General features: G+C 36.1%; 1 protein-coding gene across 1 annotated transcript in view; it reads right to left on the bottom strand.

Moving 5' to 3' along the window:
- Positions 1–19166, bottom strand: part of LOC107194504 (A disintegrin and metalloproteinase with thrombospondin motifs 4) — a 61205-nt gene that overhangs the window by 36716 nt on the left and 5323 nt on the right. Inside the window, exons 2-6 of the mRNA XM_015584145.1 lie at positions 17300–17360; positions 9171–9379; positions 5826–5915; positions 3922–4123; positions 578–707 (exon numbers count right to left, since the gene is read on the bottom strand). Of these exons, the coding sequence (XP_015439631.1) occupies positions 578–707; positions 3922–4123; positions 5826–5915; positions 9171–9379; positions 17300–17360 (692 nt within the window). The remainder of the gene's footprint in view (positions 1–577; positions 708–3921; positions 4124–5825; positions 5916–9170; positions 9380–17299; positions 17361–19166) is intronic.

Genomic DNA, 19166 nt, shown 5'->3' with positions numbered 1-19166 from the left:
CGCAGCAAATTTAGCTAATACGAAGATGTAATGCGAAATAAGGATCCTCGAGTACTCTGAAATCGATTTTAAATCCCTGGGAACATGAACAAAATTTTTTTGTTCCTCAGTGTTATTTTTGTAATAAATACAGTAAATGTTCAATTTACTGCCTGTGTCCTTAATATGGTCATTGTATTTATTTTACTTCATAAAAACGTAATGTATAAAAAATGTTGATTATTAAATTGTATCTCTGATTTATATGAAAACAAAGAAATACATGTACTTGTATGTACATGGTATTTAAAAATTAATGTTGAAAAGTGAAACTGTAGTTTGAGCGATGAAAACGCGACTACGTAACTAGGAAGTGATGGCGAAATGATAAATTAAAGAAAAAGCCATAATTGAAAATGAAGAAATTATTTAATTTATAAATTTATTTCCAGAAGTGTGTCGTGTTTATGGATTGATCGAAACAGATAGGCGTTTATTGTCGGTAGTTCTAGTGTTAAATAAGTTACGCCTATAACCATTGAATAAATTTTGTCTTATTATGCGCGTATTGGTAAACAAAAAGAATCGTCTGTCTCACCTGTATCCGTCGTAATCCACGATACAGAGGATTTCCGGATAAATCACGTACGGCGCTTCCCTTTTCGGTCTATTGCCGATCGAGCGTTTCGATCTATACCTTTTCGCTAAATGATCGGGCTCCATCAGCGCTGAAAATTGATGTTGTTTATTCCAAAAAACGCTTTTACGTTCGACGAATCTTTCGTTAGAAGATTTTCACAATCAGTATGCGGTAATACCGGGTGATTTACGAGAAATAGAGCATTTAAATATCTCCGTTAAGATTGAAGATAGAAAACAATGTTAAAGGGGAAAGTGTACTGTTCGTAGAGGCAAATATGATAATATACAAATTTTTCTGATTTTTGTTGTCTTCAGGTCTTGTAAAGGTCATCGATGGTTTTTTAAACGGTGCCATATATGTATTTTTAACTTCATAGTATAGTAGCTGATGTTATGAAGAATTCACCAATGTGGTATACCTATTATGATCTTCAAGTGACCTTGAACTCATAAATACGTGTAGTTTGACTGCTCCGTTTGATCAACGGAAATTTAGTTTCTTAAGCCCCCTCATAACCAGTTGTGCACAAGTTTCGAGTAAATTGCCAGAAAATAATGACAAAGTTTCTCTAAAAATGTACATAAACATGATTGTGAACAAACAACAGGTACGAATGTCTAGTCTGCCATTGTCATCGAATTACTGCGGTAACGTATCAGTTTATCGATATAACGTTTAACGATGCGTTACTCGAAGAATGAGAAGATCGATCATATTTCCATTTATCACTTACAGGGGGAGACTCCTTTGGGCCAACTCCGAATCGATCGAACCGCTGATGTAAACAATCAGACGCTAGCGAAAACACATAATCGATCATTGGGACCGGCTTGATGATACGACATCTAACGGCAGTACGTACAAATACATTTTGTTCCCAGTTTCCATGAAGTTGGGTTTGTGTATCTGCTACGCGAAGGCACTGTTGCTGGATAGTATCGATTTTTTTTACGCTGTTGCCTCATGTCCCGTACATATCACAATTCTGCCCATCAGGAGAATGATGGAATACCTACGGCCTACGACTCGTGGCGAGATTTGGACTCTCGCCAAACGTAGGAAAAGAAGACCGAAGAGATTCGACAATGAAACAATATTACGTAGTAATATGTGCAACGATAAATCTTTTCTATTCGTACTTGCAATGATACTTATTTTTTTAATCAATGGAATTACATGCGAGATACTTGAAATGGTATTCCCGAGAAACAAATTATAAAAATGGCACAATATATATTCCGGGTATTCCATATACAAAAAACATGGAATACTATACAAATCTGCTGTTTGAAATGCTGTTTATTTATCTTCTATTGACATAATTCATATGAGCATTATATGCGTACATATATATTTCGTAAAAAGAAGTATTTATGTAATGGATAAAGATGCTTCTTTGATTTCAGATGCAAATATTTCCTCGTTTCTAGAAAAAGCCATTATTTTATCCCAAACGCGTTTCCGGAAAAGTTCAATTCTCCATCTCGGACAAGTCGGACAGCAAGCGGCGCGGATATTTTTTACTCTTTAAGAGTTGTACTATCATATAGACTAGAAATGAAATGAATTTTTCAAATTAAATAACCGAATAATAGCTCCAAAGAATAGGTAACTTTTTTTCTTGTAAACAATTTGAGTAACGTCTTCACATTTTATTGTATCGAATTGCCGTATAGACTATTCGACAACTGCCTATTTGCTTACAAATTTTAAAACAAAATGTTTCACTCTACGTTAATTAGGAGTAGAAATAATTTTTCTTCAAGTCGTTTGGTCCAATTTTTAAAAAAGAGCGTGTATTCGCTTTTGCTCCTTGCTGTATGTATTTTCATTTGATGCAAACACACAACTTCGATGAAGATTTGAAGTACGGTATATGTGTGTTGTGAGAAAGAAAGAAGTGCGTAGTAGAACAGATGCGGGCGTAGCGAGGATAATACGCTAAGTACGCATGCGACAGCAATCAGTTAGTTCAAAATTTATCTCCGCTAGGCGAAGAATGAAAGATTGACAGAGCGTATACGATTAATTGTGTTCTTTTTGCGTCCTTTTTATGAAATATGTGTGTAAGTACATAACACCTGCGTCAATTATGTCAATAAATGATAAATAAATATTATTTCGCGAGAATACCATTTCAAGTATTTCATATGTAATGTCATTAATTAAAAAAAATAAGCATCATTAGATAGGTTCATCCTTGCACACATTAGTACGTATTGTTTAATTCTCGGATGTCTTTCCCTCGCGCCGTTCTTTTCCTGCGTTCGGCGAGAATCGAAATCTCGCCATGAGCCGTAGGTATTCCATTGATCTCCTGATGGCAGAATTGTAATAGGGAACATGTGGCAACAGACTCCTTCTGTTTTATCGATGCTCGTGGTAACATGGCCAAAGTGGCTGACAAGTACCATAAGCGCGTCTAGCGGAGAATCCTTGAACTATACCACTGTTTATTTCGGAGTCTGAACGCGTCAAATCGTAGAAACCAAAATGTGACTTCCAGAAGTGATAAAGTGACACAAATCGAATTTCCACGATAGTATGATAGTGGTGTGGAGGGTGGCCTGCTCTACTTTTAACGAGAAAACCATTAAATCGTGTGATATTACATAAGATGTGACTTGAGCAGCCATCTTGTGTTTTCATCGGCGTCTGTCACAATCGCACACTTTCTAAAATTCTAATTCTTTCAATTCTACGTGTTTTTTGGTGTTTATACGGACCAGACCACTCTGTAGTGAAGTGTATCCGTGAGTTACATACCCGTGAAAAGTTCATTTGTGCAATTATCGAGGCACATTTTCGTTTCTACGAAATCGAATGTCTCTCTCGTGCATCGCGTATACATACACGGTTCCCGTTGCTTGTGTGAGCGCACGGACACAGCTCACGGGCCACGAAGTCTCCCCCCTTAAGTTGTCAATTTCTTCGAGAAGCTGTTCTGCTTTACAAAGACCGATTTTCTGGTCGTAGTTGTCCACATCTTTCTAGGAATTTTTTTTGTCCAAGGTCATTTGAAAGTCGTTGTATATCACATCGTTGAACTCGTCTTGACATCAGCTACTAGACTATGAAGTTACAAATATATACTACTATTTAAAAAACACATCGATGAACCTCAAAAGACCTTGAAGACAATAACAATCAAGAAATTTGTTATATTACCATATTTTCCTTCTTGAACAGTACAATCTTTCTCTCGAACATTTTCTTCCATCTTCAATCGTAACGGAAATATTCAGGTGTTCTTTTTCTCGTGAATCACCCGAGATGCGTAAAGATCAACGGGTACTCACTGAAATCACTGTACTCGTCGTAACTGGATCCAGGTATTTTCTTAAAGACCACGTGATGACAGGTGTGTTTCAACTTTTCTTTACTTCGCGTCACGTTCGGTAACAACTCGGCCCGGTGAAGAGACGTAGTCCTGCGGACCACATCGTGCAGTACTCGATGCGGCAGCGGTTTGATCACCAATTCTGAGCCGATGTTGCCATTCTGTTGGGAAACAGGTTTTCTTAACATTTTCAAAACTTTGCATGCTTGGCATTTCAACAGGAAAAACACTTTCACATTGTGGATTCTACATGTCAAACTGTAAAATGAAAACCACGAATGACGAAATTGCTTTCGAAGCTTCAGTTGTGAGTTTTCTTAGAAACAGGAGAACAGATTACTTTTATGCAAGAAAAATTTTAATATGGGTATATCAAGAGCTTATTTGTATTACACATCGATTTTGAACCCTGGAACGTCAGCCTAGGGTTATTGGCGACCCCGCAAAATTTGAATCTTCTCAAACAGACGTGAAAATAGACATTACAACAATCAACTATTCTTTACCTTTCCTTTATTTTGTTTTTTTAACAGAAATTATACCATGCAGCTATTATTTCCTAAGGTGTTTAAAGAAAAATTAAAGAAGAATAGTTCGGAAATATTAAATAGTATTTTAAATATTAAGATTTTATTTTGGGTCGCCCGCGCGCCCACAGTGTTACTGACGCAAAAAAAAAGAAGGGTGTTGTTCTAGGGTTAGAAAGGTTAAAGTTATAGTCCTAGTAACATTGATGGTTGGCCAACGGTGGCCAACGGTTGGGAGTTCATTGGGATATGGTTAGTATTTTTGCCTACAAATTCCTAACATAGGGCCAACGACGAAAAGTTATGACAATTTGCCAACGAATAGTCAACGTTGGGCCTACAATTATCACCGATGGTTAAATATTTAAAACATTTAAATATCGTCTTAAAGGCGTCAGAAACATTGTTACAATCAAAAACTTGTTATTATATTCCAAATTGATTTTTTTGTTTTCTTATTCATATATATGTACAGGGTGGGGCAATAACTATGTCCACTTTGAGTATTGTCGTTATTTGTAACAATATGAAAAGTGATATATACAAAACTTACACGGTACAGAGGGGGGCATATTGTGAAATTTCAAGATCATCTCTATTTTTTTTAATGGAATCCTATGTTTTTTTTACCGCGATGTGATAGTCGGTGTTGAGACGACTTCAGCGAGCTATCATTGAAGGTCATGCAAGGTCAAATGTGGTAGTAAAATAAACTTTCTTGATAACTGGATGTATCTTTTTGAACAGAAATAAAGTTGTTTACAGAAGTTTAAACGACAAAGAATTACTTTTGATGTGAAAAAATCTTCAAATTGTCGGAACTCCTCGACTTGCGGCGCAACAACTAAAGCGCTTGCAAACTAACTTTTGTAACCCTTCTCACAGATTACGTATAAGCTAGTGTTGTCTATTTTGCAGAAAAAATCCACGAAACTTTAAAATTGGATATAGTACCGCGGTACAACCACGTCCGAGGTACAACAGATTCCCCCAGTTCTAATTTACTTTATTGGATCTCTACTAGAGATATATTTTTACAACAGTAAAATTATACAAAGAATTTCCAAGGATAAAAACATGGCGAAATATTAAACCTTACAGTTTGTACTTATTTGGGTGTTGAATAGGTAAGTATACCAAAACTTTTGGCTGGGAGTGTATGATTACCCCCTTTAACCTCAGTCCCATTAATTGCTTTGTACTTACGCATGTTCGATAATGAATCGCGGTACGTATGGTGGAAATTATTAATAGAAGTCGTTATGGTTGATGAAAGCACAGCTCACAATAATGGGGGGAATGGCGAAAGGAGCATTAAGAAAGAATGGTTTCTTACAACAAGCACTTTCCCATTTGCGTCCCGGTGCAGTAGAATGGACGCCATGTTCGTCGTGTCTTGATAGATGTCACCGATATCTGTGTCGGCCTGAAAGAGGAAGGAACAATTATAACAACTCCGCACAGTGCAGGCTGTACGTACGTGTGTACATACATAAAAGCAAGCCGATTTTTTCGTCGTTCAGACGTTATAAAGGAGTAATGCAAACCTTTGGCCCATAATCGTAAAAATCGTCTTGTCGCGACAGACCTGTTTTCCTGTCATCGTCAGTCGTGTTTGGTGAAGCGTACCAAGGATTGATGGAATGAAAAAAAAAACGATGGGACCCGATGGATTACGCGAACGGTGATTCAAGAGAGTATTAGGTTGTTGTAAACAGAGAGCGATTGATTCCGTGATGACAAATGGTTCGAGACTAATTCTTGAACAAATTTTATTGGATGAACTACGTTCCGACGGATGCTATAAACTTTTAGCTGATGAAAATTTTTAAATCTATTTATATCAGTATTATCAATTTTTGGGAATGATTCCTTAAGTTCTGTAGTGATACGTAGTAAAGTCCAAAAATCTTCGCCTTTCCCTATTTTGAGCATACGTGGAAAAATATGAATTGGCGAGGATATGAAGCTAATATTAAAGACACCAATGCCATTTGTTTCATTCTTATGCGTTCAGTCTTTGATTTGCAGTGTAAATGTAACCTGTTCGCGTTACGTCGAATCTACGATAAAAGAAGATATGTAGTACGTCAATGAAAATTCACACACCCCTTCGTAATATATATAGCGATGCTTCGCCTAAATATTCAACTGTAAAACAATAGGTAATGTTATTTAAAATGGGAAGAGAATCTCTGGAAGACAATCCACACGGCGCGGCGGTCGCCCCATCCAAAACATATTTTGGGATTGCGATGGCATATTGCTGATCAATTTCAAAGTAAAAAATATGACGGTAAATGCAGAATACTATGCCAACTTAATTCAGAAACTCTATGCTGCTATTAAAGAGAAAAGGAGGGGTAAACTTTTAAAAGGAATGCGTCTCTTTCACAACAACGCATCTGTTAACGCTACTTACGTAGTGAAGAGTGTTATAAAAAAAATTCCGAAATTCCTCACCCACCGTACCTACAGTTCCAAATGGTTGCTAGCAATTATTATTTATTTTCAAAATGGAAATCTAATCTTCGCGAATGGAAGTTTAACTGCAATGCATAAGTACAGGAAGCTGTTTTGAAGTGTTTTGCAGACAAAGACAAAAATTATTCTTCTGAGGGTATAAATATGTTAATTTTCCGTTATAACAAATGTAGTGAAAAAATAAGTACGTATATACAGTGGCGAACGAAATAATGGTTAAAGGATAAATAATACGAAAAAAAAACACTATAATTTTTCAAAAAAAGGAACTATGTAGTGGTGATGAGTTTTTCATATACAGGGTGTCATTTAAGTGTTAGTTCAATCGGATATTGGGTGATTGTACGTGAAAAAATAAGTTTTCGAGAAAATCGCCTTTGAAAATCTGTCGGATGTGTGTGCATTTAAAGATGACTTTGTTAGCGCGACTGTTCATTACATTCCATTTCTACTTAGGACCCTGACGAATACACGTGTTTCAGATTAGTGTTCAAAATAGATTTGCTTGAACACAAAGAAGTCTCGAATGACAAAATTTAATTCTATATTTTCGATTTATTTTTTTCAGAAGAATCACCCCGTATCTGGTCGTGCCACTGGTTATATGACACCCTGTGTATGTTGATACATAATAATTATAAAGTAATAAAAAACAACAAAATCATGCATAAGAATGAAAAAGAGTGTGGTTTATTTAAAATAATGCAACAGGGGAAGAAACTAGCTAGACAAAAAGACACAAGTTTCTATGATTATGTTTTCTATGTTTGCACACGTATTGTTGATCACATTTTATACATATACAGAGTGTCTCAGCTAACTTGATCACCTCGAATAATATCTTAGCGGTACACTTTATAAAAATGTTGAGGCATCGAACTTAAATCGCATCAAGGGGTACATCTTATAAGGTACCTTTTCTTCTTTTGTGGGTGGAGGCATTTCAGACATTCGAAGGTCACCTTGATGTTTTTAACAGAATGACCTATTTTTTGTACCATAGATCGATAGAGCATCAAATTCTGAGTAAAAATGTGTCCTTATCCTGTCATTATGGTTGTATAGAGATACTTCCCATTACATAATATGTTACGAAAAAAGACAACATACTAATCATAACGGTAAAATTAATTTACTGATTGCCCGGTCGTAGATCGTACCGGCCAACTTGATTGTGGAGTCACCTACAACTTTTCAGTCATTAAATTACAGGAGAAATCTTAAGGGGGTACACAGGTAGTAGACGGCTAAAATGGATGGTTTCTTTGGAGTTAGATTTTAGGACGACTAATAACTCAAACCATTTGCTCCTTCACCAATTCTTACATAGAAACGTGTATTTTAAAATAAGTATAAGATGTGTATTTCGAAATAAGAAAATACACAACCGTGTATTTTAAAATAGGAAAATTCGCAATATATTAATAATTAATTAAACCGCGAGACATCATAGTGAATGCTTACGTAGCGCGCGCGGCGATGTGGTGGACACGATTCCTATTGAACGACTCATCTAAAAGCAAAATCGTTGTAAGTGAGTATTTTGTAATTCAAAATCTACGAAGTGGAACTGACTCATTAAAATCGCATAACAATAAACAATTTTATTAAATATTTCCCACAGAATATTTCATGAAAATCGTTCAAACTTGGTATTTGTTGTATAACTCCACGGATTTTACATGAGTCGTTTAATGGGAATCGTGTTCACCACATTTCTTGTTTTAAAATATATGTTACATCCCTATGAAAGAATTGTTAAAAGAGCAAATGGTTCGAGTTATTACTTGCTCTACAATCTAACTCAAAAGAAACCGTTCATTTTAGCTGTCTAATATTTATGTACCCCGTTAAATCGGATAGGGCTGGTTTAAGAATTACATGTTAATTCTAAAAGTAATCACAACTCGGAACAGTTGTACGCCACCGTTAACTCTTGCATACGCATCCCATTGGAGGGTTAAAAAAAAACTGGTGAAAAATTTTATATGATATATTCCGTCCTACTGGTGTCATGATGTTTGCTGAACATTAACCGAATCCCCTTCAGCCCACTCGATAGGGCTGCCCTAAACATTGCCTGGTGCCAACGGTGGGCGCCCGTGCCTGCGAAACGCTAGGCTGACCAGCACTGACATAGGCGTACGATGAAGTGTTTAGTAAAATCGAAAAACATGCGATCTTCTTTAACACTTACGCCTGTCACCTTCTCGTAGTGGAGGCCGTCAGGTTGCGACGCATTCTTCATGACAGTCCACATCGGCAAGCGGTTCGCTGTCAGCAACCCTTCCGTTTGCTTCAGTGACAGACTGATGTCCTTCCCAAATGCTTTCAGGTGTATCTCCGGCTGCTCCGTGCTCCTCTTGTGCGCCGAATGTAGCACAGGCACGATTTCGTACGTCGGTACTGAAATTAAAATGCAACATGATCGCCCGTAAAGCGGCTATTGGTGTTTTCTTTTAAGAACATGTTCGCTGTGTAGATGTCATGTCATTTGATGTATTTGATATGAAGTATACGATGCGTTGTCGTTAACAATTAGGTGTTCACTGACAGTCTAATGATTCAATTGGTAGGGCAAAAGACCCATTTACTGTCACCTACGGAATTACTGTCATCTTAGACTGTTCTACTTAAAATAACAAATAAACGTTATAAAATTATACATAAAGAAAATTCTGCGTGCAATTAAAACTGTAATTCATACGATTGAAAAAACAGCACTTAATTTCCTTTTTCCATTAATTCTTGTAAAATTATTAAAAATTTTTAGTTCATTGGAAGAGTAAAAACAACGACTTACTTACTAGCGAAAAGGGAAAACAAGGTACTAAAGGAAAGACTATAGTTGGAATATTTGACCTAGTAACATAATAAAATCTAATGTTTTAGATAATATGAAGATCATAGAAAATAATGTCGATCATAATTCAACGAATCGTTAAGTTTTTTAGTTTAATATTTGGATAACAGTGATTGGTACGAGTCTTTTAATAATTTTTAATTACTGTCATGTCAGTAATTGCTTACGAGAACAAAGCTTTATGCTATTAATGTCACCAAGACGGTCTGCAGTCACGTGCATCCTAACCTAAAAAAATGACAGCATTTAGGTACATGAGGTGACAGTATTTTATTTAGGTGGTAGTAATTAGGATATCAGTAATTCGATCGAAGACGTTTTATGGGTGATAGTAATAATTTTCGAGATATATTTTTGTTGAATGTCAACAAAAGATTTAGTGTTATAAGGTTATAGCTTGTATAAGTTGGTAGAACGTTAAATGGGGCTTTTTTGTTATTAACCGCCGGTGTGCGTTGTTCAGTTGTTTCTGAGGCTTCTTCTTGCTGTCATGTAAAGCGTAACCAGTTTCTTTGTGTGTTCTTTTGTAGTCAGTATTTGGTGTGTAAAAATAAAGTTAAAGTTTCCATAAACCTTGCATAGCCCACTTATTTAAATAATAGCAATTTTTGAAACTAACGAATTTATAAACAAAAGTTGAGTTTCAGAAAGTCATAACAAATTTTCCCAGATTTGCCATCATGTACAGCTAGTCGTACATGGTTGTTAAAATTAAAAAAGCATATGGTACTGAATCGCGAAAAATTACAAAGTTCATTTTAACACTAAACATACCATAACGGGTCAAATGACCCATTTTGAACTTTTGCATTGAAAATGCACGTATAATTTTATTGCGTTTGCACATTTGACTTCATGACTTTTTCTAAGTAATTAATGTACAGTTATAAAAAGTTTTTTTTTTTTGTTTTGTTTTGTTTATTCTGAGTAATCCTTGTTGTATACCGATATCTACCACAACGGGTCATTTGACCCGGAGAGAATTTTTTTGTTTTATGAGATTATCTAGTCATATTTGTAGTCAGTAAGTTGCACATTCTTCCAAAGACTGTTGCGTAAAGTAGTTCAACGAAAATAGCTCAGAATAATTTCAAGAAAATATCAAATTTTAGATTGAAAATAGCTTTTTAGTGTAAGAAAAAGTGGCAAAAATTGAAAGTCTTGGTAAGTACCTAGCTTATATTTTATTTTGATAGCTATAGTAATACAGATCATTTTTTACCCAGAAAAAATGTCGAAGCAAACAAGACAGTACAAGTTGTGTGATTTTCATCGAAAATTTTTACAACAGATAATTGTACTCTTACAATCTATAAAAGTAAGCCAACAAAAAAAGTACTTTTACTTAGTTCTAAACATAAATTCGTTAAAGTAGAAAACAATGATAAACGTTTACCTGAAACTGTTTCATATTACAATAAAACCAAATTTGGTGTAGACATGACCGATCAAATGGCGAGGAAATTTACTACAAAATCTAAGTCTTGCAGATGGCCTCTCCAAGTTTTTTTCAATATCCTTGATTTAGCTGGCATAAATGCCTGGATTTTGTACAAGCAAACGACAGGAGAAAATATCTCGAGACAAGATTTTTTACTCAAGCTAGCAGAAGAACTTGGCGCCGATTTTCGAGAAGCCCGTGAACAACCAAAACAAGAAACAAATACGAAAGGATCGTTGCCTAAGTCTACTACAGATGCTTATAAACGTATGAGATGTCAAATAGGATACTGTAAAGAAAATAAAACCAACAAAATTTGCTCTAAATGTAAAAAATATGTTTGCGGAAAATGTACAATGGAAACACTTATATGTAAAAAATGCGTTGAACTATGAATTAAAAATTTTTATTTTTTGCTTTTGTAATAGAAATGCTCAACATACTATTTTGTTTAATTATAATAAATTTAATTTATATTTTTATTTCCTTCCTAACATCCATATTTCATACATTCAAGCATGAAACATAAAGTCGGGTCATTTGACCCGCTATGGTAGAAATAGGTATATATTAAGTCTTGGTATGATTAGTGTTAAGGTCCAATGCTGATAGAGAAAACGAACAGAGTTGAAGTTTACACAACTTTTTGGAGCGTGTTAAATCGTATATCGATTATTACGGATTTGAGAATTTGTACAATTCGGATCAAAGTGATTTCAACCTGGAATTACATTCTGGACGAACTTTGGCAATGCAAAGTTCGAAGAAAGTAGAAACTGTTATACAATCATTTCCATCCACAACTCACAATTACACTATACAACCCACTATCCTTGCAAGTGGAAAACTACTGTCTCCTCTTTTCGTCATGTTAAAAGAAGCATTTGGAGAATTTGGACCTTGGGTACAGCAGACTATGTTCAAGGTAGCGAACATTTTTGCTACAGCGTCAACATCTGGAAAACTTACAAACTAACATTTTAAAACTTAATTAAAGGAAGTTAACTTTCATAACACAAACGATAAGACTGTTTTATTATCAGATTCTTGGAGTGGTCATTGTAGTCATAGTATTGAAGAGGCTACACCAGAAAATAAAGAAATAGCAGCATTTACGATTCCAGCAGGAACTACAAAACATTTACAACCATTAGACGTGTACGGATTTCGCATGTGGAACAATTTTGTTTCGCCGCTTTTCAGACATAGTCCTTTTATTGCATTATGACATTAATTTCCACGCGAGAGACAATATTTTAAACCTTCAGTGACTGGTCCATGATCAGTTTTCTTCGCCGCGATTTGAAAATTTTATTCAGTATTCGTGGTATAAAAGCGGATACATGTCAGTGAAACCTCCTCGTTTTGAAAATCACGTAGAATTCTGCTATACGCCGGATAATGAGCCACAATGCCATATATGTGGTGATGTAGCTATTATTACTTGTGCTTGGTGCCGAAAGCCACTATGTTTGAAGCATTTCATCAACGATTATCGTTATTGTCATGACTATGTTTCTTAAGTTATTCGAATTACTCGTTCCGCGTTAAAATTGTCAATTTAATCCATCTGCTCTGGAGTGCGTATAGCTGTAACTGTTTTATAAGATGCAATACAAATTTAATAAAGTTAACTATTATATATTGCAAAAATAATTGTTTTTCAATTACACGTATAAATAACGTTGGCTGATAATGCAATATCGTCCGATACGACTCGATTTAGTATCGCGAGGTGACTCAAGGGGCATGATCTTGCGCACGGCAGGGGACATAAATAATCAAAATCTGCGAAACTGTAGGAGGCAATTTGAAAAACAAATATATCAATGAATTTGGAATAAAATGCTCGTTACTTTTTGTTATTATGTAAATTTGAATAAGTTGTAAAATAAAGTTGTAAAAAATTTTTTTGTTACAAACAAATTATACTTTGGACAATTTGTTAGCATCATATTATTTTACATAAAAAAACCGCAAACCTCGTCCGTTAAAAGTTTTCACGTATCTCCTTTGGTTTTCGAGATAGTACTTTCGGGTCGAAACTTCGAGGGGTGGTTTCACCCCTTAATGTCACGTCTCAGCCGATAAAAAAAAAATACGTATCCCTTATTTTTGACTACTTAACAGACATATGAAGTTTCATCAAAATCGGAGGAGGACACTTCCGTGCCGTTCCTTATAAGTATAACTAGAATAAACCATTTTTTAAAGATCTTTGTTTCATTTTATGAAAATAAAAATTAAAAAATATTTTTTGTTACGAGTCCGGGCCGTAGCAATGTGAGAGACCGGCGAGTGTAGGTGTTCATCGTAATATTTTCTGAAGGAAATGAATAAAAGTATTACTGTATGATGTGTGTGACGTAACGTCACTAGAGCGGCCCGCCGCACAGTCGTTCCAAACGCCTGAATTGCGGCCAAAACTCGGTTTTTTCAATATTTTGTTTTGACAAAGGTTGATGAAAACTTTAGTAGAAAAATACTTGGGGATATTTATTTTGAAAAGATTTTTCTTCTGTCTTTTTTTTGCGTGAAATTTTAACTGAAAGTTAGCAATAGCGGAAAACTTAAAACAGACGAACTTTGGACACATCATAATATTTAAAATATAACTCTACAATGGTTGAAAATTTGGAGTATCTACCGAGTTTACCACAAACAAAAACGTCTAAAATATCAATTTAATGTATAATTATAGAACCTGATAGCGGTCAAAAATATTGGAGGCAGTTAAAAGCGTGACCTGTTGTCTTTACGTTTTTATTTTTATTTCTTGCTAAATAAAGCTTTTCCAAATCTTCCAGAACTAGTGCTTTTTAATTTGGAGTGTAAGTAAGAATGTAATAAACAAATTCAGAAAGGAATTAGGTGCGATCATCTACGATTTCGGCGTCAATCCGCTTTTACTTTATAGGCGACAGCGGCTGCAGCGGCTGAGGTGGCTGCAGCGCGCAGCGCATAACAATCTGTTTGCCATTTTATTAAGGAATATGAATATTTTTTATGCCTTCAACAGTACACAAAATTTTAGTTCACGGAAAAGACGTTTTAAACTCTACTAGTCTGCTGATTGGTCAGATGTCGGAAGAAGCCCAGAAATGTAGAAACAAAGATTTCAAAAGATTTCGGCAATTTAACACAAGAAAATGTTCGAGGTATATAACAAATGAATACTTGATGCATAACTTGCTAATATCATCAGATCCTTTTATTTCCAATTTGACATCGCAATGGTCAACTCCATCTGTCGAACTTGAAAAAGGCACAAAAAATCTTTCATCAAATTGTAACCATGCAGAAGACACGGAAGATGTAGAAAACATGGAAGAAGGCTAACGTATTCTTAATAAAATTTGCATTATTTGATCATATTTATTTTTTATGTTATCTCGATTTAATTTTTTATAAAATTTCTCGAAATATTTTGTTCGTAAAATTAATTAAATTATATTAATTCTTGAATAAATTCCATAATTTACGACTAAATATATATTTTTCTTTCGTGTTTTTAGAATTTGTTGTTTTTAGTTTACTATATTTATCTGAAATTACATAAATAGTAATAATCTTAAATTATATGTATACAGGATGTTTCCTTTAAATGGAAACGGTGGAAGATCTCACGAAGGATTAAAATTTATAAAAAAATGTTCATACAAAAGTTGTTTGGTACAAAGGGGGACATTACGTGGTATAAATAATTTTTCTATAAGTGTAGTAGTGGGGGAGATATCAAAGTCAAGTTAATTTTTTTAAATGGAACCCTGTATTTTTTTATTTATATTATAATAGTGTTTCTTGAGACGAATACAATGAACTGCCACATGATATCATTCCGAGTTGTAAAATATCATAAATTAAATAGAAAGTAGTCAGATCAACACGGATTGTGTGTCGTAAGTCAGCTGAACTGTACGTGACTGTGCCATCTACTCGTACCAGACCGATTGTTCCGTTTTTAATAAAACATTCATGGTATGGAACAACACCAATATTGTAGCAAATATGAGGAGTTAAGCATAAATAATGGATTTTAAATTTCACTTACCACTATGTAACTTGTAGTATCAAGAATTAATTAATAATTTTTTACGTCATTTATTCTTCAACATGCCCACCATCGTTACAAATATACGTTTCTATTCTGTTTAAAAATTCTCTTTCGAGACTTTTCAACATCTTGTCCGTTATTCTTTCGCATGTGACTACAATCCTGTTTCGTAAATCATCTTAAAATCTTACTAATTTATCACTTCCTACTACAGGGAATATCATGTGGCAGTTTATTGTATTCGTCTCAAGAAACACTATCATAATATAAATAAAAAAATACAGGGATCCATTTAAAAAAATTAACTTGACTTTGATATCTCCCCCACTACTACACTTATAGAAAAATTATTTATACCACGTAATGTCCCCCTTTGTACCAAACAACTTTTGTACGAACATTTTTTCGATAACTTTAATCTTTCGTGAGATATTCCACCGTTTCCAGTTAAATGAAACACCCTGTATATGTCACACAAATGTTTAAAAAACTTGTTATTTCGGAACCAAGGTTTCAGAAATTTTTGGTTTTTCTGTAATCCCTAAAGAATATTTTCAAAGTTACTGTATGATATTTTAGCAAATTTAATTCCCGACAAAACGAGCAAAAAAAGATAAAAATTTGTTGAGAATTCACTGAGTTACGGAATTGAATCCCCCAAAAGTTACTTCGGAACCACCGTGCACCGTAACAGGGAGTAGGTGAGGAGATCACGGAAGCACGGCGGCCGAGACCACCGGTGCCGCCGTCCGCCGCAAGATGGCCACGCGCCGTGAGTCGCTTCTCGCTCGCGAAGTAGCCCGTTACGGGCGATAAGAGCCACGAACCGCGGCAGATAGGCAGTGATTCCTGAAGTTCGAGTCTTGACTCCGTAAGCAGACTCTTTTCGTCCGAGTCGACAGACTTCGGTCTGTAGTACGCACAGTCACACTCGACTTCCGCTCAGCTTTCGGTCTGCCATATCATCCGCTCCGCTGCCGCAGGGTCTGGGCATTCGCTCAGTAACACCCGACCTCCGCTCAAACTTCGGTGTGCCATAGCATCCGTTCCGTTGCCGGGTCTGTGCTTTCACGTAATCATACCCGTCCTCCGCTTAGGCTTCGGTCTGTTACAGCATCCGTTCCCCTCCTCGGTCTGTGCTTTCGCGCAGTCATACTCATCCTCCGCTCAGGCTTCGGTTTACCATAGCATCCGTTCCGCTACTGGGCCTGTGCATTCGTTCGGTCATACCCATCCTCCGCGCTCAGGCTTTGGTCTGCTATAGCATCAGTTTCGCTGCCGGATGGGTCTGTGCTTTCGCTCAGACGTGTACCCATTCTGCGCTGAGGCCTCGCTCTACCATAGCGTCCGTTTCGCTGCTGGGTCTGGGTATTCGCTCAGTCATACCCGTTCTCCGCTCGAACTACGGTCCGTCATAGCTACCAATTACCTACCGGGTCCGGGCCCTCTTCCGAGCCACCACCGTAAAGCGGCTCGGACTCCGTGTGCGGCAGCCGCACAAGAACCGTTCGACCGCGCCTCCATGAGGCATCACCGTCCGGACCTCGGGAAGCCCTGTGTCACGGGGAAACCTCGCGGATGCCGCGCCGATGAGACTGCCGTACCGATAACCGACTCGCCGCCGCCAAAATCTACCAGTCAACCGCATCATCGTCCGACAACACTGCTGTACACATGTTGAATAAATCTGTATTTACCACCGAGAACCTCACTTGTCCAGTTCTTTCAACAACACTGGCATAGCGACTGAGTCGGCATCCCACTCTTCTCGCCTTACCGGCAACGTCCGTTGCATGTATTAACATTGTAAAAAGTATGTATAAGAAGCAACCAGATTTAATTTGATTGTTCTCATGGTTGCTAAACAATGTATTAGGGCCACCATAAAATATTAAATATAAATCGATTTTATCTTCTGAAGACAGATGCCGTCAACCGCGAGAAATTATATTTTTTAACACTAATTACCAGACTCGTGTCCCGTTTGAAACACCGATAACATCTCTTCCCTTGTCATGTGTTCGTGGATCTGCAACAAACAAGAAATTCACCATAAGCTCTCACACTTCAGATGGGAGACCATTTTTGTACGCAGTTTCTTATGTACAAGACGAACTAATTTTTCGTATGTCAAAAGAATTAATTTACTTTTGTTCAATTAACTAAGAATTAATATCATGTTCAAGTTAATATATAATTTTTAGTAATATTATTAATTCAATATTATTAGTTCAAATTAATATATAATTTTTAGTAATATTATTAATTCTTAGTAATAATATTTGTTGAATTTGTATTGTATTAATCCTGATATGCACAACATTTTTATTTCAAAGTAGAACTTTTTTCTTCATAGCATTATTCTGTTTAATATCCTTTACAATATTCTATAAGAAATTATCGAAATTTTTAGTGTGCTTGTAGTAATTTTTAAGTAGTTTTTAGTAAGCAGTGCCACTTAAAACTGTGCAACTTGAAAAACAAAGAAACACCCACCTGTTTATGTGTTTATATAGCAGGACCATCGGCATAGTTGGGTTAATAAATGGAATTAGCCAAGCGTGAAGAAATGACTAATTAAAGCAGAAACAATAAATGGCGTACTCGACTGACACGAAACCATTATGCAAAGATATTATGAAACACCACTTTACAACCTGTAGATTTTTTGTTTTCTGGGAGTATAATTTTTTCATTTATCGATCACTATGTGATTTTTCAAATTTTAACTTTGTACTGCTATTTAAGGCTATTGTGGGGTCGCTGCTTCGTGGATTTGATGAACTCTTGGTCTTAAGGAGTGCGTGCCGATGTTATCGGTGTGAATGAGCGTGTGCGTGAGGAGGTCGGTTTTCGGGGATGGAGATGCGGGGGAAGGGACTGTGAATCGAGAGAGCGAGGAGTGTCGTGTGAAAAGTCGTGTGAGAATTCTAGGGAGCGAGTTTGGAAAGCGAGTGAGCAAGTGTATTGTGTGACTTTGTTTTTTTTTCCTTTTCTTTCATTATTAAATATTCTTGTTTTAAAAAATATCTCTATTTACTAAAAATCCCTACACTATTAATCTCGTGTCCTCTGCGTTATTGAGATATTTTCTCGGCAGACATGGTTCTTGGCCGAGAGTGACGTGTTGAAACATCGACGAAAAAGTACATAATTGCGGCCGTATCGTGAGTACAATAAAGGCCCGATGCAGACGAGCAAGTTTTGTGGCGCGTTGTCGCAGCGGGTATTACACGCTCGTCTGAATGTAAAAGTTCGGTGCACATTTTGTCACAGCGGGCCAGCGATATCCGACAGTCGATTTTCACCTGCCGCACAGTGGCGTATTTGACCCGAAAAGCTGGTCAAAACTATTTCAAAATTTACTCAATTTTCAAAATCTTATAACTTTGTTACTATTTATCCAAAGTTTTTTTTTTTTTTATTGAGCGTTTAAGGTCACATGCACCTTATAAGTTATTAGTGACCACGGTTGGGTAACTTAGTGTAGCCAATCGTATTTAGAGTAATTTATATAATTTGATATCTTTTAAGAAGTCTAGAACTCTTTTACACGAATCTATTTCTCGTAGGATCGTGAGTGAGTTTTGTAGATTGTATTGCATCCTCTTCGCATTATATTTAGGGCAAGTTGTCAAGATGTGTTCGACAGAATTTTGAACGTTGCAAGTGTCGCAGATATTTGCTTCGGTTTTTGTGATCAGATATGAATGTGTCCAGTTTGAGTGTCCTATTCTTAGTCGGGTTATTTTTACTTGATCTATTCTATTTAACAGTGACGCTGGGTTGAAGTCATTTATGCTGTTACGGACTTTGTGCAGTTTAGTTGGTCTAC

The sequence above is a fragment of the Dufourea novaeangliae genome, unplaced genomic scaffold (genome assembly GCF_001272555.1).
Source record: "Dufourea novaeangliae isolate 0120121106 unplaced genomic scaffold, ASM127255v1 scaffold43, whole genome shotgun sequence".
Classification (NCBI taxonomy): domain Eukaryota; kingdom Metazoa; phylum Arthropoda; class Insecta; order Hymenoptera; family Halictidae; genus Dufourea; species Dufourea novaeangliae.
This window is presented reverse-complemented; position numbering and strand designations above follow the sequence as displayed.